General features: G+C 39.3%; 1 protein-coding gene across 2 annotated transcripts in view; it reads left to right on the plus strand.

Annotated features, from left to right (window-relative positions):
- The first annotated feature begins 17,880 nt into the window (after positions 1-17,880).
- hdac11 (histone deacetylase 11) overlaps positions 17,881-27,218 on the plus strand; it is a 38,906-nt gene continuing 29,568 nt past the window's right edge. Inside the window, exons 1-5 of one of the 2 annotated variants that reach the window (XM_084349741.1) lie at positions 17,881-18,052; positions 18,543-18,602; positions 18,721-18,872; positions 21,366-21,466; positions 22,349-22,465. In XM_084349741.1, the coding sequence (XP_084205867.1) occupies positions 18,568-18,602; positions 18,721-18,872; positions 21,366-21,466; positions 22,349-22,465 (405 nt within the window). In that variant the 5' untranslated portion in view covers positions 17,881-18,052; positions 18,543-18,567. The remainder of the gene's footprint in view (positions 18,053-18,542; positions 18,603-18,720; positions 18,873-21,365; positions 21,467-22,348; positions 22,466-27,218) is intronic. The other variant, XM_084349742.1, reaches the window with a different exon arrangement.

A 27,218-nucleotide genomic window follows, 5' to 3' on the forward strand; every position in this document is an offset into this window, starting at 1 on the left:
AGCAAAACCTAACAGTAATGAGAGCTGAATAGAATAAACTGACAACTGACAAAGTTGCTAAAAACCTTTTATGGACCAAACATACTACGATCAGGGGGAATAGCCAGGCAAATTACTGGCCTTGCGGGTTAAAAAAATGCAAGCTGAAAGAACAATCAGTGGTATAATGACATCGTCAGGCAATTTCACAAGTAGACCCAATTGAAATTATTGCTGCCTTTAGAGATTTTTCTGAATTATTATACAGTCAGAATAAACAGGAGTTAAATAATAACAAGAGGCAATTCTTGACCAACTGCAATCTCAGACTCTATCCTCAGATGGAAAGGAAGTGCTGGATAGTGCATTAACAGTAGAGGATCTTTGTGAGGCTATAAGCAGCACGAGCAGTGGGAAGGCACCTGGTTCTGACAGGATACCTATAGAATTGTATTAGAGGTTCAAACAGAAACTTGCACAACCTTTATTAAATATGTTCAATGAATCATATAAAATAGGAATTCGCCCACTATCGTTAATTCTAGCTATGATAATTGTAATATTAAAACCTGGCAAATTGCCAACTGTTGTTCATCTTTTAGGCCCATTAGTTTAATGGGATGCAGTACAAATTATTATGCAAAGTTCTCTCTAAAAGACTAGAACAATATCTTCCTCAGCTGGTCAGTAATGAGCGGAATGGTTTTCACAACATAAGGAGAGTTTTAAATGTATTATTTGAGAAAAGAAATACAAAAGATTCTGCAATGTTGTCAATGGATGCTAGTCAAGCATTCGATAGGATAGAGTGGAGATACCTTTTTGATTTGCTTCCCAGATATGGATTAGTAAAACCTTTCTTAAATGGATTGAATTACTGTATACAAATCCAACAGCACAAATATTCTGTGTAGGACTGCAGCTCTTTCTCCTGGTCTCAACTCTAGTTTGTCATGGTTTTGAACCACTGATACACTCAGTCACTTCTAGATAAGCCGCTCCATCCGAAGTTGGATGAATGCAGTCTCTTCTGTTCAGACCAGGTTTTCCCAAGAAAGTCCGCCAATTATCTATAAAATCCACAATGTTTGCTGGACACCACCTCCACAGCCAGCGATTAAATGATGACATGTGGCCAACATGTCATTACTTTTCAGATTTGGCAGGGGTCCAGTGTAGAAACTATGGAGTCCGACATTGTTATAGCAAAAGTACACACTGAATCAAAATGTATTTTAGTGACTTCCGAGAGATGTAAACAGGAGTCTTTAACGCCAACATGTACTACAATCTTACCAAATTTACGATTACTCTTAGCCAGCCATTTTAAATTTGAGTAGCTAAACATATAACACCCTGAGCAAGAAAGAGGAGAAGAGGGAGGAGACAGAGAAGCCATCAGTGATTAGCAGAGCTAAAATGCGTGCAACTTAACAACTGTAGAGCTAGCAATAAAAGTCGCTAAATAGATAAGGCTTTAATCAAACAAGTGTATGTTTAAATGTATGACAAGTAACTACTCTCTGATGCAGAAAGCAAAAAATAACAGAGGGATTAGCAGAGACAGTAGTGTAAACTACAAACCAGTAACACACAGACAACAAAAGGAAATGATGCAATATGCTTACTGCAGCACGTCCTAGCATGACATCGAGGCTCTCCGTCCTTATATTCAGTACACTATCAATTTCAATTGTGTATGTGTGTGTAAGTGTAAATAATACGCTATATTACTGATTTAACTATGAACCAAACTAAATACGTTAGGCACTTTAACATTTTAATACTCCCTTTATGTCTACTCTTACTCCCCACTATTATCTACTGTGGTATAATGTATAATGTATTTCAGGTCTGCAACAACCATGATACACACTTCACAACCTTCCCTTCAAAGAAGAGGCAAGTGGTGTCTTTTTTTATTGTAGTCCGCTTTCATACACTCCCATCAAGTGTGTGACTGTTATGGTGACATGGGAGTAGCTGTCAGATGTGTGGCTGGATAAGAGGAGCTGGGCGCGTGCTGTGACAACCCATTAATGTCCATGCTGTGGGCCTACCACTCCCTGCAATGGCTCCAAAGCATATTCTCTGTCAGGACCATTGTGCTGTGAGTGGCAGTGGTCGAGGCTCCCACAGGAGGCACAGTAGCTTGTTGCGCACACAATTTAACACAATTTAGCACACAATATGACACATATTGTTAAAGGATTTTGACAATATGTTCCATACTCAACAGCATTTTGTGAGTCTATGCAAGACTTTTTCTTTAAATTAAGTTGAAACTCAAAGGCAGTTGATTTTACAGAACGATGCTAATTAGCACATTGGTAAGCCACGAATGTATGTGCCATGTATTGGAAACCTAAACTATAATGAAACATTTTCTCACACATCTTATTGTTTGTTCCTCATTTTTAGATTTGTCAGCTATGCCAGGTCAATGAATATTGGGATTTGAAACAAAAAAGATTGCCTGACTGAGTCCAAACATGACAGTGAAATTCACTTACACTTAAAATGTATCCATCATATTGCACACCATATTAAAGCTGCATTAGTAGTTGTGGTCAGAACTCAACAAGAACCTAAATCACATGTTTGATATAATGGCCTGATATGATTAGCTGATTTGGTGATATTGCTAACTTGTTACCAAACTATGGCCAGTTTATACGACCAGCAGACATGTATCAATTAGCATTCATATTAGCATGTTAGAAGAATTTAAGTCCAATATTCACTCTCCTTTTAGCTCTGTTTTAATCTAAACCAACTCTTGAGAAAAACATGTGTCTCTCTTAGCCAGAAGCACCATGATATTCACCAGCCAGTTGAAAACAGTAAAGCCTATATGTGCTAAAAGACAAGTAAAAGTAAAGTAAAGCTGAGGCAAACAGCAGAGTTGGAAGATAATATTTAGTGGGTTCTTGACTACACCACCTTTCACATTACACACAGTCAATAATAAAATATGCTGAAGTGCTTCTTTAAGTGTGGCCATCACTACTATATAGTCATATTATTTTCTGTATGTTGTGTTCTCTATAACGTTGTAAAATGTTAACAATACTTAGGTGAAGGCTCCAACTGAGCCAACTTGCTGCTTCCTGAACTGTATTTCTTTATCATTCTTGTGTATTTTTTCATTGTTGATGAAGGTTCTCAGTCATCCAGGTCATAACTAACTGGAGTTCAATAACTGGAGTTCAGTTAGTTAGAAGCCTCTGGGGTGAGAGTTGAAACGTCTTCAAGAAACTGAAACAAGTCCAGTTGCCTACGATACAGCAAAGACGCCATGATGGAATTATTATAACAGCTTATACAATTTTTCCTCACACTCCACCTGCCATCTACAGGCTGAAAATATGAGACCATTGAACAGGGGCTCTTATCCACTGATGATCTGTATACTGCGTGTTGTTGGGTTTGGCACCTAAAAGCACCACAACAGAGGGCTGGCAGGATGTTAAGGCAAACAACCACAAAGGCAGCTTTTCATGAGATCACTGCCTGGCTGTGGGAATCAGATGATGTTTACATTAGGCTGAGCAGATTGAAAACTGAGAGGCATTGTGTGAGTGGAAATAAATTGGAGTCTGTCTCTCCTGAGTCTTCCAGCCAGCAGTCCAAAAATCTGGAGCCCCCATAGATTTACGGCTCCATTTCCAGTCAAAATAATGCAAGCACTGCTATACGTATATCTGCTTTATAATAAGCATAATAGCATCTTGTTCCAACTGTCAAAACGAAGTATAGATCTAATTATAATACACATTGAGTAACCTTAAGCGTCTCTTCCTGACATGTTAAATACTTTACATTAAAACTCTCCCATACGTTAGTGTGAGTCGTAACTCATAACTCATGCTAAACAATAAGGTGATGCTGAGGAAGGTTTATGACTGGACAGTAGTGGCAAGCGTTGCCGGTTAGTGTTACTGTGTTACAGTAAGTCTTCTTCGACTTCAGGTTTCAGGATTTGAGTTGACACTTTTAACTGACTTACTTGCTTTAGTCAACCCTGTAATATTTGAAATACAACTCTTTGAAGGATTTGTAGGCCAGAATTAGCAAACAAATACAAGAGGTCGAAGGTAGCATTGGTTAAAACAGGTTGAGGATCATTAAAGGGGCAATTTGTGGGGTATGACCAGAATTTTAGTTTGAAATGTTCTAAAAATGAACTAACACCATCAACAGAATTTGAAGAAACACTGTCGTCAAAGATGTCTATGTACTGTGTTACAGAGATGTCTACTGAAGTAGGCATGGTAACCAACTCGCCATGGCCCATTCTATATCCTAATACCACTTTATACCCTCAAGGGGTGACAGTCTGAGAGCCCCTCATAGGTACAGCTGGGAGATGCCTGACTCTTGCTTCTCTGCAAATTCATGCCTCTCCTGTCCCCACTTGCCATGTCTTCTTGTCCGCAGAATCATAGGCCTGGCCAGAGCCACTGTAAATTACCTCCGTACTGTATCCACTGTCTTCAAACTGCCATCTGTCAGTCTCAGAGGATGTGTCCAGTCCCATTCTGGTGTGCAGTTGTGTTTACTAGGAAGCGGCTGAACCTGGTAATGCCAGCCCTGTTTTGCCAGGTGACTCCCCACATCATCAGAGGTTGCGGTGCGGCCAGACTCCCATCAGCTAATTGGACCACTTAGCTCCACGGCTGAGTTAATGTAGGCTGGTTGCTACAGCCAAAGATAGCTACAGCAAGGAGTACAGTGAGCAGCAGTTGGGGGTTATGCTGCCCCCTTTAGTTTTGGAGCTACCTTTGAATTCTTGCCATTTCTTACAATTTACACCTTTAGAACTTACTGGCTTATCAGGGCAACCTTTTGATTTTTGATATACCATGCAGATGGATGAGCTCCAAAAGCAAACAATAGCCACATGTCATTATTCAACCGCTGGCAGATAATTGGTTAACTTTCTGGGAAAACCTGGTCTGATTAGGACAGACATCATTCATTTCAATTTGGATGGCTCTCATATCTAGAAATGTCCAAGTTTATTAGAGGTGCAAAACCATGACAACCCAGAGTTGAGACCAGAAGGGAAAGATGCAGTCTTACACGCTCCTCTGCGCTTCTTTCAGATCATAATATTGATTTATTTGGTCTTACTGAAGCCTGGCTGTGTAATGAAGAGTATGTCAGCCTCAATGAATCCAGTCTTCCAGTCATATTAATACTCACATTCCTCAAGACACCACCAAGGAGGTGACGTTGCAGCCGTATTTGACTTAAGTGTATTGATCAATCCTAAAACTAAACTCAATCATCACTTGTTCGAAAGCCTTATTGTTATTCTCACCCGACTTTTTGTTATAGTGTACCGCACTCCAAGCCTTTATTCTGAATTTTTATCTGAATTCTTTTTTACTTTATTTTTGAAAGTTTTTATCAAGTTTGGTACTTAAAACAGATATCATAATTATTGTGGGTTATTGTAATATTCATGTGGACTGATGCATATACCACATTATCAGATTTGATTGGCTTCAGTCAGTGTAAACATAAACCCGCTCACTGTTTTAACCATACCCTCAATCTTCGTCTGGTATCAAATCAAATCAAATGTATAATCAAAGTGGTATATGGCATTGAAATTGAATATTCAATAGTTTTTTTCCTTGTTATCAGACCGTTATTTAATAACTTCTGAATTTCTATTACTGGACTACACGCCACAAGGCAAACATTTCTATTCAAGATGTCTCTCTGATAGTGCTGTAGCTAAATTTAAGGTATGATTGCATCAGCTTTTAATTCATTGTCATGTCCCAATTTAACAGAAGACTGTTATGTTTATCCTAGTCCTTCCCAGCTTGATTATTTGTTGATAGTGTTGCAGGCTCTCTGCGAATGACAATGACTCTATTGCCCCTCTAACGAAGAACATTGCGAAAATTTGAAAGGAAATGGCATTCCAACCAAATGGAAGAATCTCATTGGTATGGCTAGAAAGTCTTAAAACTTACAAGAAGGCCCTCCGTAATGCCAGAGCAGTGGAAAATAAGAACAATTCCCTGTTTTTTTTCAGCACTGTAGCCAGGCTGACAGGGAGTCATATGTGTCCACAGGCCGTGACGAGACCTGGATTTGTGAAGGGTTAAGTTACACTGACCATTTAAACACAAACCAATAATAAGCCCACAGATTCCCTATGAAGATACATATATACGTAAATGATGGACTGAGACAAGGAATTCCACCAAGATTACAATATTTAAAGTTTCAATATTTTCGTTTAAAAGATATTAAAAACAGAAAATGGATTAACTACTCAGTTAAAACTGTAGAAAACAGAATGTATGTAAAACTACTTACGGCAGATTACTATAAGGATAATGCAAAAGGAGAAGTGGCAGTGGCCGCAGACAAGTGAGGGGGGACAGAGCCCTCACCACGCTCTGTGCACTGCACACTGCAAAACAAAGCATAAAGGTGACCAAACAAAATATAAAGTTGATGAGAAATTGCAAATGAACCACCACCAAACACAAGATAAAGAGGGCGTGAAGCACAGGTGAGGAACTCATTATTATTATTATTATTTTACCCAACTATAGACCAATATCTAACCTTCCCCTTTTCTCCAAGATCTTTGATAAAACGGATCCCAATCAGCTATATAAGTTACTACATAACAATAGCTTATATGAGTCCTGTTTATCAGACCTATCTCAGTTTGTACTTGTTTGTGAACAATGAGTTATGGATTCCACAAGGATTTGTGTTTGGACCAATACTATTCACTATATATATGCTTCCTTTAGGGTATATCATTAGAAAAGACTTAGAGAAGACATTCATTTTCATTGTTATGCAGATGATACACAGTTATACTTATCCATTAAACCAGACTACGCTAAACAATTAGCTAAACTTCAGACATGTGTTAAAGACATAAAAACCTATGTATATGACCTGCAATTTTCTGCTACTGAACTCAGAAGCTATTGTGCTGGGCCCTAAACATCTTAGAGACACATTATCTAATGATCTAGCTACTTTGGACGGCATTACTCTGGCCTCCAGCACCACAGTAATGAATCTAGGAGTTATCGTTGATCAGGATTTGAATGAAATCCCAATGAAAAACAGGCTCAGTAGGTATCAGACAGATAGAACCTTGAAGTCAACACAGTACAAATGTCTACTGATGAAATTAAACCACTGAATGTAACATTACAGCCAATGAAAAGTAAAATATATATGCATATATATAATATATATTACATATATGCAATGACTATCAACACTTTCACAAACTAAAATTTCAAGGCTATTAGAATATCCTCTATCATATATACTTGGAAAAAATGTCTGCCTCCATTCACCATAAAATCATTGACTTTAAAAAAAACCTGGTTGAAACATATCAACAAATTAACATCTGCACCTGCCTGATTTCCATGCCACAAAACACTCACACTCTTTATTTTTTTGGTTATTGTTGTCATCATTACCATCACCTTCATCATCACCATCATTTTCTACTCTTCTTCTTCCTGTTATTATTATTACTACTATAATTACTGCAAATATTATTAACATAGTATTAACATGTTATTGTTATCACTATTAGTGTTGCCGAAGAACTAGTCTATTGTAGCAAGTATTAATAACAAATAAGGGGGTTGATAAACTTTCACCTACGTAAACAACCCCTCTTCCAGAGGGTCTGGGGGCTGTTCTGGATGGGAGAAGGAACAGTGGGTGGTGGCCTCCATCAGTAAACTCTATCCCCATGGTCTGGGATCGACTGGAAAGTCTAAACTCCCACATCACATTGCTAGCAATGCAATAAAACCTGGCAAAAGGGGCAAAACAAATAAATAAGAAAACTGGGGTGGGGAGATGATAGGAATGGGGTGCGGGGTCCCTTCCGTCTTTCATTTCATTTCATTTTGCATTGTATTTATTTCCGTATTTTATTATTATTATTTTCACAGCTTGCGCCTGAATGCTACACAATTCACCATCAACATCCCTCACTCAAAGCTTGGAGAGACGATGCCAATTTTGCTGAATTTCTCATAAAGAGAAGAATATAAATTGGCCTGCGGATGACATTTTAATCTATGTAGGGTGGCCAGCATTATCTTTGCCTAAACTGATGCAATCATTTGACCCTAAGCACACAGCATTCGTTCTACCAAAGAATGGTTAAAGAAGAATAAAGTTAATGTTTTGGAACGGCCAAGTCAAAGTCCTGACGTTAATTCAACCTAAATGTTGTTGAAGTGACCTGAAGTGAGCAGTTCATGTGAGGAAACCCACCAACATCCCAGAGTCGAAGCTTTTCTGTAGGGAGGAATGGGCTAACAAGATTAGAGAGGTAACTCACTACGTCACTACGTCGGAAGCCGGAAGCCAGAACACAGTCGGAATACAGCTGTTTGTGTGTGCGGTCGGAGGAACCCCGTCCTGTGTTTACTGCCTGGCCATCGGTTGCCCCCTCTATCTGCCCTCCCCTTTTACAACCTAGTCCAGCTGTGACCCTTCAATCACAGTTGGTCTAAACGATAATTGGGTGCCGACTCGATGAGGCGGCCCAACCGTCGTCTCGGCCCAGCTGGCGGTGTAAGCACCAGGGGCAATCCGCTCTGGCCAGGTAAGTGAGCAGGGGCGGGCAGTACCCTGCCGGCTGCACCACACTAGTTCTCGATGTTGTTTTATCGTTTTATCTGTCTGTTTTAAAACTCTTTTACTCACCGCTTTTACCGACGGACTCTTACTATTTTAAAAAAAAACTAAAATCAACCACCTTCAGGATCTCCTCATTGAATTAAAGGGACAAATTAAACTGCTAGCAGAGCGAAATACTATTTTAAAGGAACAATCCAAAATGCAAGACAATTTTAATAGTACTGTTTTAGTTGGTTCCCCTGGACTCGGACCTCTCCACCCTGGACTTTTAGCAGCTACCCTCCCTCTTCAGGATCCACCCGCCACCAACACCACACATGCTCCCCCAGACCCCCCTGCTATCACAGCTGCTCCCCCACATCTCACCTGCTCACCAACCCGTCCTAGTCCCACCAACTCTACCCCCCGACTCCCGTGGAAGCAGGTACCTCGCCGCCAGGGAGGAAGGTTAGAAGGGCAGTCATCACATCATCATCCCCCCCTCCAGCTGTCAAACCGCTTTCTTTCCCTGGCCCCAAATGAGGACTGTTCTCACCCTGCCCGCCCCCCAACTCTCATCCCTGCGCCCCATCCGCACCAGCCCCATCCCCACCAACCCCAAGCCCTCAGGCTCCCTGGACCTTCAAAACCTCGACCTCCCCCTCTCCACCTATCTCAGCCCTCTCCTCCCAGATCCTCTGATCCCCAGATCCATATCCCCTAACGACCTCTGTTACCCACCACACCTGTCTGTAAACCTGTACATTTTGGTCTTTTAAATATCAGATCCCTAAACAACAAAACCTTTTTATGTCATGATTTTATTACTTTGAATACGCTAGACTTTTTTATTATTACAGAGACATGGTTATCCCAGGGAGACAGCAGCCCTCTCATCGAGGCACCCCCCCCCCCCAATTTCACACATCTAAAACAACCACGAATGTCAGGCAGGGGAGGGGGGTTTGCTGTCATTTACAGAAATGATTTTAAATGTACCCGTGTTTTATATAATAGTTTTACATCATTTGAACATCTTGCTTTTATTTTACACTCCGAAGTCCCAGTATTAATTCTAATAATCTACAGACCTCCAAAACCAAACAGTGTTTTTATCCAAGAGTTTGCTGAAATTGTATCCCATTTTATGTCAAAATATGACAAGATTCTTATTCTAGTTGATTTTAACATACATGTCTGCTGCCCTAGCCAATCTCTTGTCACAGATTTTATGGAAACTTTTGAATCTTTTAACCTAACTCAGGGAGTACAAGGACCAACACACTCAAAGGGTCACACTCTTGACTTGGTTTTATACTGTGGTCTCAGCCCAGGAAACTTTGAGACAAAGGATATCTGTGTGTCTGATCACAAAGGAATTTTATTCAGTGCGGTTTTATCTCAGGTAGCTATTGAACACACTACAACAGCCCGACGTCGGGTTTTTAATTCCTTGTCTGCTAGCAAATTTTCTGAGCTTTTTAATTCTGCTTTTTTAACTGCTTTTAAGAGCTTGTCTCTCTTTTTAATCACACCTCCCAGACTGTCCTGGACTCTATTGCCCCTTACAAAAACAAGAAAGCAAAGAATTCTCCACAGCCCTGGCTAAACGATCTCACCCAGGAATTAAAGAGAGAATGTAGGAGAAAAGAGCGAAAATGGAAGAAAACAGGACTGCACATTTTTTATGAAATCTGGAAAGAATCTATGAAGACTTATCAAAAAGCAGTTAAAGACGCAAAAACTTCCTTCTTCTCAAATCTCATTTCATCCAATCACTCGAACCCTAAAATTTTATTCCAGGTCATAGACTCCATCATTACTCCCTCCACCAGCCATTTTAGTGACACCTCAGATGACACATGTGAGATGTTTTTAGACTTTTTTATCAACAAGGTCAATGATATCAAGCAGAAAATAACTCCTCCAGACCGCATCTTACATGTCAGTAGGGACGTCCACACACATTTCAGTAATTTTACACCTGTTTTTATGCCTCTTTTATCTGAAATCATGACCAAGATGAAATCAACTTCATGCAGTCTTGATATTATTCCAACAAAATTTCTAAAAGACGTCATTGACACAGTTGGGCCTAGTATTTTATTGATTATTAACAGCTCTCTGGAAAATGGCATTTTTCCCTCCAGATTTAAACATGCTGTGGTCCAACCTCTTTTAAAGAAAACAAACCTTGATCCGTCTGTTCTTAGTAATTTTAGGCCAATTTCTAGACTCCAGTTTTTATCCAAAGTTTTAGAAAAGGTGGTTTCAACTCAGCTTTTAGCATTTATGTGTCAAAATGACATCTTTGAGAAGTTTCAATCGGGTTTTAGAGCATTGCATAGTACAGAGACTGCCCTCCTTAAGGTTACCAATGACCTGCTTTTAACAGTCGACAGAGGGGAAAGTGCAATTTTAATTCTTTTAGACCTCAGTGTCGCGTTTGACACTGTAGATCACGCCATTTTAATTGACCGCCTCAAAACCTGGGTTGGCATCAAGGACACTGCGCTTAGTTGGTTTTATTCTTACCTTTTAGAGAGAACCTTCGCGGTCACCATAGGTAATCATACATCATCTACAGCTCAAATTACCTGTGGTGTACCGCAAGGTTCAGTTTTAGGTCCAATTTTATTTTCTATTTACATGCTTCCACTAGGCCACATCATTCAACAACACAACATCTCTTTCCATTGCTATGCAGATGACACACAGATATACCTTCCGCTGAGACCGCATGACCCAAGAAGCCTAGCTGCTGTCTTAGACTGCCTCAATGATATTAACTGTTGGATGGCACAAAACTTTCTTCAACTTAACAAGTCATAATCAGAAATCATCTTATTCAGTCCCCCAAACACAGACACCAGCATCATTGCAAATAGCCTTGGTCCTCTCTCCACTAACATTAAACCCGCTGCTAGAAACTCACCTTCGACAAACACATTAAAACAGTTGTCCAGTCCTGCTACCTCCAACTCAGAACCATCTCCAAAATCAAATCTATACTTTCACATTCTGACTTGGAAAAAGTTATCCATGCATTCATTTTCTCCAGACTAGACTACTGTAACTCTCTCCCCTCTCTCACCTCCAACTGGTTCAGAACGCAGCAGCTAGGCTTCTCACTGGTTTTAACAGACAACATCACATCACCCCAGTCTTAGCTTCGCTTCACTGGCTCCCTGTTGGTTTTAGAATTGATTTTAAGATTTTACTGATCACTTTTAAAGCTTGCCTTGGTCTGGCTCCAAGCTACATAACTGAAATGTGGATCCCATATGAGCCAACTCGCAGCCTTAGATCCTCGGGTGGGGGCCTGCTGGCGGTTCCAAAGTCGAGGCTTAAATCTAAAGGTGACCGAGCTTTTTCTGTCACAGCCCCTCGACTTTGGAACGACCTACCTGAGGAGATAAGGCTTGCAGAATCAGTAACTTCTTTTAAATCACTTCTTAAAACCCACTTTTATAGACTCGCCTTTTTGTGATGTCGTCTCCTTTTTACTTTTTAATTTTTAAGTTTTATTTTATCATTTCTTTATTTATTCATTTATTTTATTATCTTCTCAGTCATTTTTTCCCCCTGTATTGTACTCTATGTAATTACTTACTGATGTAACATTTCTTATATGTTTCCATTGTTCTCATATGAAATCTTTTTATTGCTCTGTTTCTGTGTGTATCCTGCTTCTGCTTTGTTTGTCAAAGCACTTTGTAAACCCTGTTTTTAAAGGTGCTATATAAATAAAGTTATTATTATTGTTATTATTATAACATTCCTCAAAGCCGATGTGCAGGACTAATCAACAGTTACCAGTTATTGCTGCACAAGGGGGTCACACCAGATACTGAAAGCAAAGGTTCACATACTTTTGCCACTCCCAGATATGTAATATTGGATCATTTTCCTCAATAAATTAATGACCAAGTATAATATTTTTGTCTCATTTGTTTAATTGGGTTCTCTTTAACTACTTTTAGTTCTTGCTTGACAATCTGATGTTGTTTTAGGTCATATTTATGCAGAAATATAGAAAATTCTAAAGGGTTCACAAACTTTCAAGCACCACTGTACATGAATGAATGTAAAACAGAAATGTGACTTTAGGGCCTTCTAGACAATCATGCAGAATTTTTCAACAAGATCATTACATTATTTTGATTTATTCGTTCACATCCTTCTTTAAATACATAGACTTACAGACTCTAAAGGACATAGCATAGCCCACGAGCTTCAGCACCGTATAACTTGTTGGTTGCTTGTCTTATAATGACAGGTGATTCTGAAGGTCAAATCGGGTTTTGCAATGGAAAGTTTGAAAAGTCTACCTCTATTTCAGGACATGTGTCATTAGGCACTGAAGAGGAAACTTGTAAAACACATCAATATGCATTAAATAGTAGGCTGATACCAACTTGTCTGTCAGTGGAGTCATTTTGTAGGCACAAGCTAATTTTAACCAAACACATAGACGCCATAGCCTATAATTAATTAAATGTCAATCTTACTGCTTCCGTGTGCTCTTCAAATCAACACTGCTTGCCACTTGAGGATCATGATGGCCAAACAGTTGGTTGATTTTTTTTGTATTTATAAGCCTGTGCCTCTAATGCCTTCTTCCTTTTCTATCTTTTCAGCTGCTCCTTTACTTTCTGACATTTTCATCTGATCTCGCTGTTGTTGATGGACGTCTCTAGATTGTTAACGGGGGGCAAGCAAGGCCAATGGTCAGACAAATTTCCCAGCAAGCCTTCCTTCGTAACTTTTGGGAAGAAAACAACCAAATTAAATAAATGGTGTAAGCCTATACATCGTTTTTTATTTGTACGTAAACCATTTTTCAGACATTTCCATAGCCGAATGCAAAATATAAATAGATAAAAAAATAGGTTGTAACTCAAAACCAAACATAATGAAGTACAACCAGGTAAAACCCAAACACCCCTGCCAAAGGTGAGACACCAGTGTCTGGACTAAAGATAAATAGAAGGGAAGGTGCTTATCATTTCTTGGTTGCTCTTTCAGGCCATTTAAGAGGCGAATGGAGGTGTTCCAGAGCAGTCTACATACTGAAGGATCTGTGTATCTTAAAAACTGGATACCTGCTTTTCCAGGATTTAAATTGTGGACAATAAAAGCACAAACCATATGGGTATAATAGACAGATACAGAGATGGGTGCAAAAAGTAGTGAATAGGATCACCACTGATCTCTGTAGATCCTCCCAAAACCAATAGAGAGAGCCGCATCAGTAAAAATTGAGGGCAATTGATGTTTCTGCACAGTCATTGTAGATGATATGGAATTAAATGGAGGGAGTTCAGCTGGAAAAGCCTGATTAGATATTTTACTACACCTTGTCAGAAATCCCAAGCATTTGTCAGTCATAAATTGGAACAATTTTCTTCACACTGGGAAAAATAAATTGACTACGTAAAGGCCCATAGGCCTGATTTTATTTTCTCAAACCATTAATTATGTTGCAAAGATGACTATTATTGTTATAATTATGATTATTACTTTTCTGTATATGTGTTCTTTTGAAAATGACTATTCTGGAATCGGTAACATCCACGAATAGATGATGTGAACAGGCAGTGTCTGAAATCTATACCATTAAAATGTTTGACACTAAACGTCAGTAAAAAATCAAAAATCAGATCCATGGCTGACAAGCCTGTCAGCAGTCCTCTCCAGTGTGCCACCCACACCATCTGGGGCACCTTTGCCATGGTTGGCTTCTAAGTAGTTCCAGGGTCCTCTGAATTTTACTACGAATGCGGGTATCGCTCTTAAAATTCCCTCAGGATGGGCTCCAGGTGTTGACATATGGCAGGTGGTTCCTTCAGTCTGGATACTGGCTGCATGAATGTTTGTACTTGGTACATACTTCTTTAGCTACTGCTATATGGAACAAAGGGTTCTCCTTAAGGATGTGCCCGAGATTTGCCTTAACAACTTGTTGACTTTAGATCTTGGAGATGGAGGGTCCCTTTTTAATCGTTGGAGCAGTTTTCTGCTCACTGTTTGACTTTCCTTGACTTATCCTGTAGTTTTATTACAGAAACTAAATTGGCTTCTGAGTTCTCTCACTGCAAGAACATTTAAACGTTTTTAAGTTAATAACATCTTACATGTGCCCAGATGCTAGCTTTCAAAACACTGGGTGTATTTATTTATTTATTTTAACGCCCATTCCAGTGTACCCCATGGGACCTTAATTTGAAAAAACATGTTTACAGTAATCAATGGGGAGAAACACATTCCTGATCCTGTTTGAAATGTGTCATGAATAACACATATGATGTTTGTCAAATTTAAAAGATAATATTTGTTTGTTGTAAAGATGTACCATTTAGATTTGTGTAAAACTGCCCAGTGAACTACACTGTCTCACTCAATGTACGTCACCAACACCAACATGGCTGCCAACTTTGAACAGAAAAGTATTTGCAAAGGTGAAAATCATAACAAGTTATGTGAAAGGAGAGTTTGTCAGTTCCGTGAGTTAGCTTATATACAGAACTAGCTCTACAAAGTCTTGGTTATGGGTTTATGCAACTCACTTATGTGTGTAATCTTTCTAATTATGTATTTTAACAGTCTTATACTTGATTAGTTTTATGACAAACTGTGACTTTCTCGAGTTTAACTGATAACAATCATATATGTAATTCTTGGCACAATTCAAATGGGATCAAAAAATAATTTGTCTCTTGCCATTCACTATACATTTTTATAATATATAAGATATAAGGTCCCTTGACAAATGTGAAATGGCACTATAAAGAAGAGTGGGTTGCAATATTGAAACCATAATGGAAATAAGTTTGATACTTTATTATGTTATTCTTGGCATTTTTGTAGATATTTGTATTTTATGTCCTTCTACTTATAATGTCAAATAAACTAAACTTTATTAAGCAATACTACACATTTACCTACACATTAACCCCATGTAAGGAATGTCATGTCTATGGTGATGAAAGTATTCTGTTGAACAGCCAGCTGAAAACTGCCATGACAAGATCAACAAACTAAATAAACGATTCATAAAATAGCAGTATGCGGTCTCTATGCTGTTATTTTTTATTTAAATTTATTTTACAGATAATCATCTTGGAACTCATGTCCTTTAAAAATTGTTCCTAAGTATTCAAGACTTGTTATGGTGTCGTTTTGTTTTTCACCCTTGAAAGGATGTACTCATGAAAACAAATGTTTCCTATGAGTATATGAACATCACAGCAATAATCTATGTGCAGTATTCTTCACACAAAGTATAGGGAATGAACATGAGCTAAAAATAAACCACAGGCCACAGTAAGGTCACTGTATTTCACTGCACTACAGACAGGAAAAGATTTTCAGATATCCAGCCCATCAGAGAGATCATGCCACTCCTCACTTCAGACAGAGGCAGACTCTTTCACCATACAAAAGCATTAACATATCATGTTAATTTATAGACATCTGCCTCTTTAGCTGCCAATATGCAAGATTACCGAGTAATCCAATTCACAGAAATTACAGGTAACATTTTCCCTTTCAGTGCCTCTTCAGTGGTAACTTACAAATATTACCAGCTCTGTAATAGCTTATTTAACACCAATAAGTAGCTTAAGCTATACGTACATTTTGCGGATGACACCCAGCTCTACTTCGCCAGCAAGCCCACTTCCAACCTCCCGCCCCCCTCCCTTACCGACTGCTTAACTGAAATAAAATCCTGGTTCACTTCAAATCTACTAAAACTCAACTCTGACAAAACAATGAGATTCTTCTCATTGGCACACAATCAATACTCTCCAAAACCAACAATTTCCCCCTCACCATTGACAACTGCTCCGTTTCCCCCTCCCCACAGGTTAAGAGTCTGGGTGTCATCCTCGACAGCACACTTTCCTTCCAATCTCACATCAACAACATCACCCGGTCTGCTTACTTCCACCTACGCAACATCAACCGCCTCCGCCCCTCCCTTACTCCCCATACCACTGCTATCCTTGTCCATAGTCTCATCACTTCCCGCCTGGATTACTGCAACTCCCTCCTCTCCGGTCTCACCCATAAATCCCTGCACAAACTTCAACTGGTCCAGAATTCAGCTGCCCGTGTCATTACCAGAACCCCCTCCATCCACCACATCACTCCCGTCCTACAGCAGCTCCACTGGCTCCCAGTCAAATCCCGCATTGACTTCAAAATCCTTCTGCTAACATTCAAGGCCATTCACAATCTTGCCCCCCCATATCTTTCCAATCTTCTCCATATTGCCATTCCCTCTCGCACACTCCGTTCATCCTCCTCCATTCTGCTGACTGTCCCCCCGGTCCGTCTTACCACCATGGGGAGCAGAGCTTTCAGCCGCTCTGCTCCCCGGCTCTGGAACTCTCTGCCATCCGAAATAAGGAACATCAGTACACTTTCACATTTCAAGTCCCGACTCAAAACACACCTGTTTAAGATTGCCTTTTCCCTCTAACTGAGCTTCCTGTCCATTTTAACTGTTTGTACTCTTGTGTACTTTTGTGGCTTCTTTTTATTTTATTTTATTATTTTAATTTTATTTTTTAACTTATTTTATTCTATTGTGTACTGTGCATTGTCTTTTATTTACTGTAAGGTGACCTTGAGTGACAGAAAGGCGCCTATGAAATAAAATGTATTATTATTATTTTGTACTACAAATAGAAACATTTAAGAAGGCATTCATGGAATAGTGGGGCCCAAATGAAACTATACACAGTACTGTATACACGGTTAGGTCTATTAATTAACATAACATTGGGTTAATTAAATGCATTTCTGACATACTTTATTAACCAGTCGTACAACTTTGAGGTATTTGCACCTTATTTGAGTCTTTTAGTAATTTGTTACTTTGTACTTCGTTATGTATTTGGAAAACAAATACACTAAGTTCATATTTAGAAATTATGCCCGTATTTGGAAAGGACAAGCGGCACTACTTTTCGTTACCGTCAGCATACACAGGTGCCCCTTAGCGGAGTGAAACGTGTGATTAAGCTTGTACCTGAACAGGAGGAGACGCTAATACCGTACCTCTTGGTTCGACTCGGTATGTATTGCTGTTAAGATAAATGAACAAACGTAACATACTTGTACTCCATTACATTTCATGCGGAAATACTGTACGTTTCTTTCACTTTAAATTTCGATGTGCAGCAGGAGCGTAGCAGTAGCTTGCGCGCATTTTACGTACAGTGCGTATTCTACGTAGAGGTGGAGCAAGGGGAATGCACGTATACTGTCAAAGAAACTGTCAAGACAATACGTTTTCCTTCTGTTAGCTAACACTGATCAATAACCCAAGGTAGCTCCAGTCGGGACGGACACAGACGGTCAGTGACTGCCTCCAGCAGCTGTTCTGTGAACAGCGTTATTCCGCATACAGTAGCAGGTGAGTCGCATCGGCTGTCGCTGTTTCTGTCCACAAAAAGAGTTTCATACAGCGGCTCTGCTAGCGTTTTAGGCTTACGCGCTAAAATGAGCGGGGCTGAAACGTTTACAGCCAACAAATTCATATATTGAGGTAATATGTGTCGGCGGACACATTTCCTTATGCCGTTGCGTCTTTGGAAATATATACACAACACTGCGCATGCGCGAAACATGACAGCCCCTGCTCCATGTGTTTCGGTCAGTGGAGTGTTGAGGTCTCAGTCAAACTCTATTGATTCCTGTAGTTTACCATCCCCCATTCATGCCTGTGCTATATTTACGTGTTTCAAATGACATTTATTTACACACCAAATTGCTAAATTAAAGCATTCGTTTCAAATCTTCTTTTTATTCATAATTATTCATGTTCTGTGAGTGACTGTAAGTATTTACAAGCAGTTACAAGTGAATTAATGTCATTGTCTGTTGGTTCTCTTTACTCTTGTCAGATGAAAGAAGCAATGCCTGAAAAAAATGTCTCACAAAGGAGATAATGAAGGGAAAAGGAGGTGAGTGGCACAACCATGACAGTCCCATCAGTGCTTATTAGGCCACTTGGGAAATCACTTCATGTAAATGTAATGCAGCAGTGTTGCATTGAACAACATTTTGACTTCCTTTGTTCAGCTCTCACCGCACCGAATTGTACGCATCCTGCATCCCTCGAACATGTTTGCCCATTGTGTATCACCCAGACTACAACATCACCTTCATGGGCCTTGAAAAGCTCCATCCATTTGATGCAGGGAAGTGGGGGAAAGTCATTCACTTTTTGAAAGGTAAGCGATTGAGAAACAGAGTGGCAGACAGGGAGGACATCTCCTCAAGCTGATGTATATGAAATCACTTGGAGTTGTTCAGAGAGGCGACGGGAGGTAGAGAACAAAGAGGAAAGAGTGGAGAGGTGAGGTGTAGTTGCAGGAGCGGAAAAAGACAGAGTAATAGAGCGCAGATAATTAGAGAAAACTTCCTGTGGGACTGTGTGCAGGTAGAGTAGATGAGGCCCAGCAAGGGTCTTAAGGCCAAGGGAAAACAGTCGCTAGCTAACTGGCTTGACTTCACACAAAGTTGTTGTCAGATTGCACCATTGGTTGTCTTCACTGAAGAAAGTGCCGTACACAGCTTAATGTATTCACAAAACTTTCAAAAAGTTAAAGGTGTAAAAAAGTGGTAAGCCTCTGCTGACAGAGGAAAACTGTACCCTTGCAAGAATTGGATTAAAAAGTGGATGATATTGCAGATTTAACCGTCATGTTTAGAAAACCATACAAAGGAACTTGTGTCATAGATTTTAATGAGCCCTGCATGTTACATTCAAAGTCAGAGGCAATCTTTTTTAACAGTTAAATGTAACAACCTTTTTCTGTTTCAGTCATCCCAGATCAAACAGTTAAGGGAGCAGCTAATGGCCGCGTTTCCCAGATTCGTTAAGAAGCTCTTAAGTGCTAAGATCTTCTTAGGAGCGCTCTTAAGAACGCTGTGAAAGAAGGATGCGTTTCCCAGAGTCGCTCTTAGCTTAAGAAGATCTTTCACTAAGAAGGAAATGTAAGATCGAGCTGACCCACTCTTGACAGCCTTCTTAGCGACCAAATGCTCAGTGATCAAGCGCGTCAGGGAAATTTATATCCTCCACTTTGCGAAATAATAAAACAATGCTCAGTGTTGAAATGCGCTCATAGCTGCGGACCACTGGCGCAAGAAAAAAAAAATAAGAAAATGGTAGATGAAAAAAAACCTTTTTATTGAATTACACGTTTAACTTTTCCGCAACATCTGCATATATGAGTTTATAGTACTACACATAAAAAAAAAAACAACCCTGTGGCATTTCACAGATATCAAGGGAACAGATGTATTAAACTCAGCTGAACCTCATCCAGAGAGGCTTCACCTGCTACTCTGCGTTGCCAAAGTCCGCGCGTGTGAGAAACCATGGCTGCAATACAGCACATTCTCGCTGCGAACCAACAGCGTCGCCGTGCGCGAAGCCAGACGGTTTACATAAATGCATACGTGCGTCAGCACTTCTCCCCTCTGGACGTGCTGTCAGACCGGGCTGTCCAGGCAAAGTACCGGCTGCCCCGTGCGGAGATCCAACGGCCGTTGGATCCCTTTGCCTGGACAGCCTGGTCTGACAGCGCGCGCACACACACACGCACTTATGCGCTGATAAAGAGGTGGGTGATCGATCTGCCTGGCATCGATTGATTCAGCACAGCAGCACCGCGGTGGACAGCTCCCACTAAGAGCTTCTTCAGAAGCTTCTTTGGCTTGATCTTAAGGTTCTCCTAAGAAGGCAGTTAAGAACGCATCTGGGAAACACCCGCATCTTAGCGCTCCTTCTTAGCCGAACCCTTCTTAAGAGCCTTCTTAAATCCTTAAGAACGATCGAATCTGGGAAACGCGGCCAATGTTAGTCAAAAATAAGCTAGATAGAAGAATCACAATATAGAATTACGGGACTGTTATAGGTCTATTATGTGACGTTACAATTCTAAACTGTTCGAGGTGTAACATTCTTATCATGTAAACAAACATGTTGTTATGGAGCATGTGCAGTGTATGCTGACTGTAACTGCTTCTTGGAAAATTCAGGGTTAACATGGTCCAATGCAAGAATCTTATACAGTGCTTTGCAGTGAACCGCCCCCTGAATAAATAAAGATTATAAAAATATACATATATTTACTGAAGCAATTCAAATAGCATAATAAAAAATGCTTACTTTAAATTCATTCATATGGTTGTATTGTACTTACACAATAAAAAAGCTTCTTAAGTAATTTTCATTATGATGATAGTTTGGCATGATTCAACCTTTTATTATTCATGTAGACATGAAACCTAAATCACAATATTTAAATGAGAAAATTGTCATCACACATAGAGGATAAAGGATACTGTAGGTCATTCTGTTAATCTGTCATGCTGCCCTAATTGCAGGTTCGATACATAGCGAGTGCTTGCATGTGTATTATGGTAGGTGCTAGAGGTTGACTCATCTCTCTAAACAGATATCATCAGCTATCATCTGATGGTGATTTAGCTTTTTGTTAGCTTTATTTACATTCATATCTGTTTATGGAGATTTGCATTGTTTGATTTGCAACTCCAGCTCCACTCTTGCATCTCCAGGTGCTAATCGGATAGTAAACAATAGGGTTGGGTACCATCTATCTATCTATCTATCTATCTATATAAAACATATTCATATTTTTAGCCTCAAGCCTATTTGACTTATTATGACTAATGACACAATGCCTTTGTCTCAGAGGAGCAGTTCATCACTGATGAGAACATCGTGGAAGCCTGTGAAGCTACTGAAGAGGATCTGTTGGTGGTTCACTCCAAAAGCTACCTCAACAGATTAAAGGTCACTTTGTTTTCACTGTCATTATGACAGCATGGCATGTTTTCTACATTCCTTCAGCTCTTCACATCTTGTTTTATTTCGACATCTCTGTGTTTTACGTGTATTGCTCAGTAGTACTGAGGAGCTGAGGGATCAATCAAGGTTGTAAATTCATTTATTCAAACCAGAATTTTTGTTTACTGGGATTTTCTCTGTTATTGTCAAAATTCAGTGAATTATCCCATAGGGGAATTAATCCTCAGTCAAATCAACCATGTCAAGCATATTCAGAAGATAGTGACTTTCAAGTCAGTAAGAGATTTTGCACTCCAAGGAGTTGATCAGGTTTTACACTTTCAATTGTTTTCCTTGGAGTGGAGTGGGGAGGCTACAGTTGAGTTGTTTGTGGACATTTTACACAGTCAGTGATCTGGAAATAATGTGTGTGGTTGTAAGTCTCTCATAAAGGAGTGCGTGCTACAGGTACAGGTAGTTCTATCATGCTCAAAGACTTTGTATTTATTCTCTCTCCCTTCTACTGCATACAGAGCTAAATCTTGGAGGGCTCAAGAGAGGTACTGCAGTACTCCGCTCTGTATCATTATCTTGCTGTTGCATTATTGTGTGCTGTCATGTTTTCATGTGAGAGTTGAGGCTCAAGCCTTAACCCACTGGCAGCATCACAGAATTTTGTATTTCATTAGGCAGCTTTTCATCTCCTTTATATCCACAACCCAGTTAGTACACATTGAAACATAATGTGCTGTTTTCCTGTTCGGCTTTCTTTTCAGTTAATTGAGGTCCTCTGTGGATTTTGTCAGCTTCATAAGTGATAGAGTCATAGCACAGAAAAAGGTCTCAGTGAAGGGATATTGTGTCTAATTGTGTTCTTTCTCACTTTAGTGGTCTCTGGTGGTGGCAACTATCACAGAAATCCCACCTCTTATGTTTCTGCCTAATTTCCTCGTGCAGCGGAAGGTGTTGAGGCCTTTGCGGACACAGACTGGAGGAACAATAATGGTACGTATCTAAGAGCCTCATTTCCCCTCTATCTTTATTCAAGTTTGTAGCTGATAATATTAACATATTCCACTCTGCAGTAGCATCACATATCACACATGCAGCACCCAGCTAGTATTAAAACATTTATAATTTAGGATCAAATACAGAATTTGAAAGCATTTCCTTAAAACATTTCTTAAATATTTCAAAGATAACTATAGAACTATAACTGAACTTCTTATCATACTTTTTAACTTCCCCATTGAAATTCCACTATCCATAGCAAGGCTTTAAGAAATGTGTGTCTTTACTTTTAATGCAACAATTTTTTTTTTTATAGAATTATAAAAGTCATATTCATAGTGTGAAGAAATCTATTAATTCTGACTTTGTAAATGTGATAAAGTGAAGCAGATTACCAGATATTCGACACATTGTTTTTAGTCTCTGACTGTTGCATTGAAAAACACAGTTATTGCCTAATTTCATCCCCCTGAATCTATTCTGTGCAGAGTTAGCTAGGTGTGAAGGACCACTGCAGATCTGCATCAGTCCTCCACATGAAACGTTACCTGTTCGGGTGGTGAAGTGTGGAGCGCCATAGAATGTACATTTGCTGGGCACTTGCCCACCTCTGTCTCTCTTCTTAGACAGGTGCAATTCTTATTGTTTGCTTGTATGTTTAGATTAAATTGAGTTCTAAATACGTCAGAGGAGACATTCACCTTGTACAGAAATGTTACATTACCTTCAAGCTTTGTGTGTTTAATGAGGCATTAACAAAGAGGTTTTGTTGACAAAACTGTTTTATAGAATTTAATTTGATGTTTAATGCAAATGTTGCAAAGTTAATGGCAATGAATAGTTTTTCACGGCTTAATTGTTTAGTCATTGCTGATAGAAGATAGCCTGAAGGGGAACAAGTGAAGTGACTAACTGTGATGAGGGGCCAGCACCTGGGGAAATGGTTTCTATGAAAATGCTGTTCGATAGAAAAAATCTCAGATGTAACTTTTGGAGGAGCTCCACAACCGCATATGGTGACAATAACTAAACTGGTAGGATCAGGACCTTCTCACACTCTTGTCAAGGCTGGGTCAGTGTTTCCAGTAGACATAACTTGAGCGGGCCAACCAGGTATATTTACGATCGCCCATGTATATTTTAGCATTTTTTACTTTTTTCATTTTTTTCCATCCGAGAGAACAGTGCCATCTGTGATGGATTAACTAGTGAACAATCTACCCTCACCCTACTCCTCTCATCTACTGACATTCGCACATGCTCTGCAGAGAAACAGAGAGAGAGAGAGAGAGAGAGAGAGAGATGTTTGCTGGTATGACATCCCTACTGTAAACGCATTGATTGTAATATTTAATGTAGTTCTTCTTATGCCGTTATTTCATAAAAGCTTGTAAGTGTAACAGTTTTTTGTGATGTAATTCTGTACCACATTGATTTCGATAGTTTCGATAAATAATGTCACGTCTCCACACAAGGCTCACCTGCTGTGTGAAAACCTGATCTGGGGTGGAAAAAATTCTAAACATGTAGTGTTTTTTTTAATTTATATGTCAATAGAGCAGCAGACACATAATGGGAGAGAGAAAAAGGCAAGGCAAGGCAAGCTAGTTAGTGTGCATTAAGGTGGATGATTAAAGCAACACCATGTAGGTGTTACACCCATAGTGTTATAGCTAACTCAAGTGGTGATGTATTTTAACAAATTGATTATCCTGTAAGAATGAACGGAAACAAGTTGTGAGTCTGCTGATCTTCAGTGGCTTTACTCTTGATCGAACTGCCAACCAAACTGAGTTGGAAATAATAAAAATGATACTGCACAGTTATAAGAACAGTGAAAAATAACTAATAACTAAATAACTATGAATTCAGTAGACATTTACATTTAAACTGTTCAGTAGGCTAATAATAATAATATTCACATTATCAAAATCACATGTATTATATCAAAATGTTGTAATTCAAAGTACAGTATCAACCATACATTTACAATTAAAAGGCTAATAGAATCAACTCAAAATATGCTTTTTAACACTAGGTATCGAAATGATTACTGCTATATAAGGGTATTGACAGTGTCAATATCAAATATCTTCCCTGCTCTTATTTCCTTCTATTTTCAGTTACATAACAAATCGATTAAAACTTTAGTCTTTCTCATTTATCCTCTTTATTATGGGCCTGGCTGCCATTACAACGGTCAACAATCTTGCTTCTTGTCAGCTGTTCAGGCTCTGGCTTTAACTGCTTCAGTTTAACTGTGTACACCTTTAATAAAACTCAATAAAAGAAATAAAGAAAATATAAACTACATACAGTAACACTCTGAAATTGAAATAAATTCCTGGCATGCATATCAGTCGAGTCAGGCTACGCTAATTCTGACCCCCTTTCACATGTTTTGACAAGTGCAATTTGTACCCACTCGTCCTTGTTAAGGATTTTAAACTAGAGGAAATATTAATATCAAACTGAAAAAAAACCCAAACCTCTGCAGTTTATAACGCTCCATGAAATAACACTCCAAAATTAAAGTGGGGTTGTCAGTAAACTTGCAAGTTAGTGCATTCATATAATATAAAACATTTTAATAGGCCACATAGGCCAACTTTTAAAGTGATTCTGTAGTATTCCCTGAGAAATAAATGAAAATGTAAGAAAGTAAAGGAAGTAAGAAAAAAATCCTAGATCCATCCCTTTATCGGATCCACACCAAAAGTAACTGGGTCTATTCTTTGCTGAGATCCATCCTCCATCCAAGTTTCATGGAAATCCATGTTCAGTAGTTTTTGTGTAATCCTGCTGACAAACCAACCAACCAACCAGAAAACAAACAAACAAACAACCTCTTTGTTGGAGGTAACAAAGAGGCCCTCACTAGTAACCTTGCAGTTGTGGTCAGCTTGATAGAAAGAAAGCTTTTAACTAGAGATGCAAAGGTCTATTATGCTAAGTTGGAGGTCATAGTTGACACCTGACTACTCAGGGTCCAGCAGGCTGTTCTGTGATATATAGATAAGAAACCACAGATTATCCCAGAGAGGCACTGATTTTAAAACACCCTTGTTTGGGGAAACTGGAATTGTTGCTCCTGTGGATTTTATCCATGTAATTCTGTTATATTCTAGCAATAAAAATGTAACTTATATAAGAGGCACAACATAATAGCTTGAGTTTGCAAGATTCCTCCCACTCAAACCTTTGGTTGATCTTGTCCTCTCTATGCAGCTTACAGTACTTTTTTTTAGTGGAGCATGAGGAGAAACTATGTCTTGTTGTGCATAAAAGAATAATAAGGAATATGAAATAACAGGAACCTAATGGCTGTAGACTTCAATGTGCCTACAGTAAACTGATCAGGCACATTGCATGCAAAGAGATGCTTTCTGGGTCTGATGGTTGATGGAGTCGTGAAGACGCAATTAGTGGGCTCTAGCAAAATATGCCTGGTATTCTCTGGCTTGTTTTCTGCAGACAGAGTGGAGTGTTAAAGCCATGGCCAGAGTGTGTGCACACATGCTAATCTCTGTTATTACTCATCCATCAGATAGCCATATTGCCATTTACGCACAATCCCCAGCTCATATCACTTCCCCTCAGGAGTCCTACAAGCTGAGCTCCAGGAATACGCGGCAGAGAGGCCCCCTTTATTATCTGAGGGAGAAAAATCTTGACCTGCTACCTCTGTGCATATAACAGCATTCCACTTAGGGAATAAAGGCATACAGTATGGATCCTTGAAATTTCCTTGAATTTAGCTCAGGTGTCTCAGCTATTAATGATTTATCAGATTATGTGGCCATCAATCCCTGAGAACAACCTAGTGGTTTGTAGGTTTTCTAACTACATTCCCAAGAATATTCTTTATTTGTAAATTGTACTGTAGTAGATAAGACCTCAGTGGTTTGCTAAGAGGAAGAGCCAGTGGAGCAACCAGCCCTTAATAACCCCTTCCTAATGCCATGCACATCAGGATTAGGTTGATCATCATGAGACAAACACTGCCTGTCTGTCTTTTTTCCTGGAATATGCTCTTGGGAGTAGATTTAACAGAATTCCCTGAGGAAAAGTAAAACATGTCTGTTAGCATACATACAATTCTAAAGTTGTACTGTATTTACAAAATGGATCTGTTTGTTTGACCAGTACAAGAGCATAAATGTAAAAACAACAATTGGAGGGAGAATAACCAGATGTTTCTAAATGAACAACAGTATGTCAGTTGGCCCATGCTGCAGTGCAGTGTTGCTAGATATGGTCAGTCAGTTGTGGTTACACATGCCATATGGCCACAATGGTAACACCACACAATGACAACAACACAGTCACTGAGCCCAGCTGTTGTTTTCATTGAGAAATACTTGCAGCATATCTGAAACCACAAACTGGAATTTCAGCTACAGCTAGTGGAATTATACACTGCCTGGCCGAAAAAAGTCACCAAGTGGATTAAACTTAGCAAATAGGTAAGAGCCTTCCATTGGATAATTACTGCAGTGATTAATATGTTTCAGCCCTAACTGGATGCAGTGAGTAGCTTCTCATTTCTTAAACAACCATGTCTAAAGACATATCCTGTGGTCGTTTCAGAAGGCTCAAATTATTGGCCTGCATCCAGCAAAGAAAACAACTAAGGAGACTGCTGAAACTACTAAAATAGGGTTAAGAACTGTCTAATGCATTATTAAAACCTGGAAGGATAGTGGTGAACTACCATCTTCAAAGAAGAAATGTGGTCGGGAAAAAA

The sequence above is a fragment of the Pagrus pagrus genome (genome assembly GCF_965226575.1).
Source record: "Pagrus pagrus genome assembly, chromosome: 3".
Lineage (NCBI taxonomy): Eukaryota > Metazoa > Chordata > Actinopteri > Spariformes > Sparidae > Pagrus > Pagrus pagrus.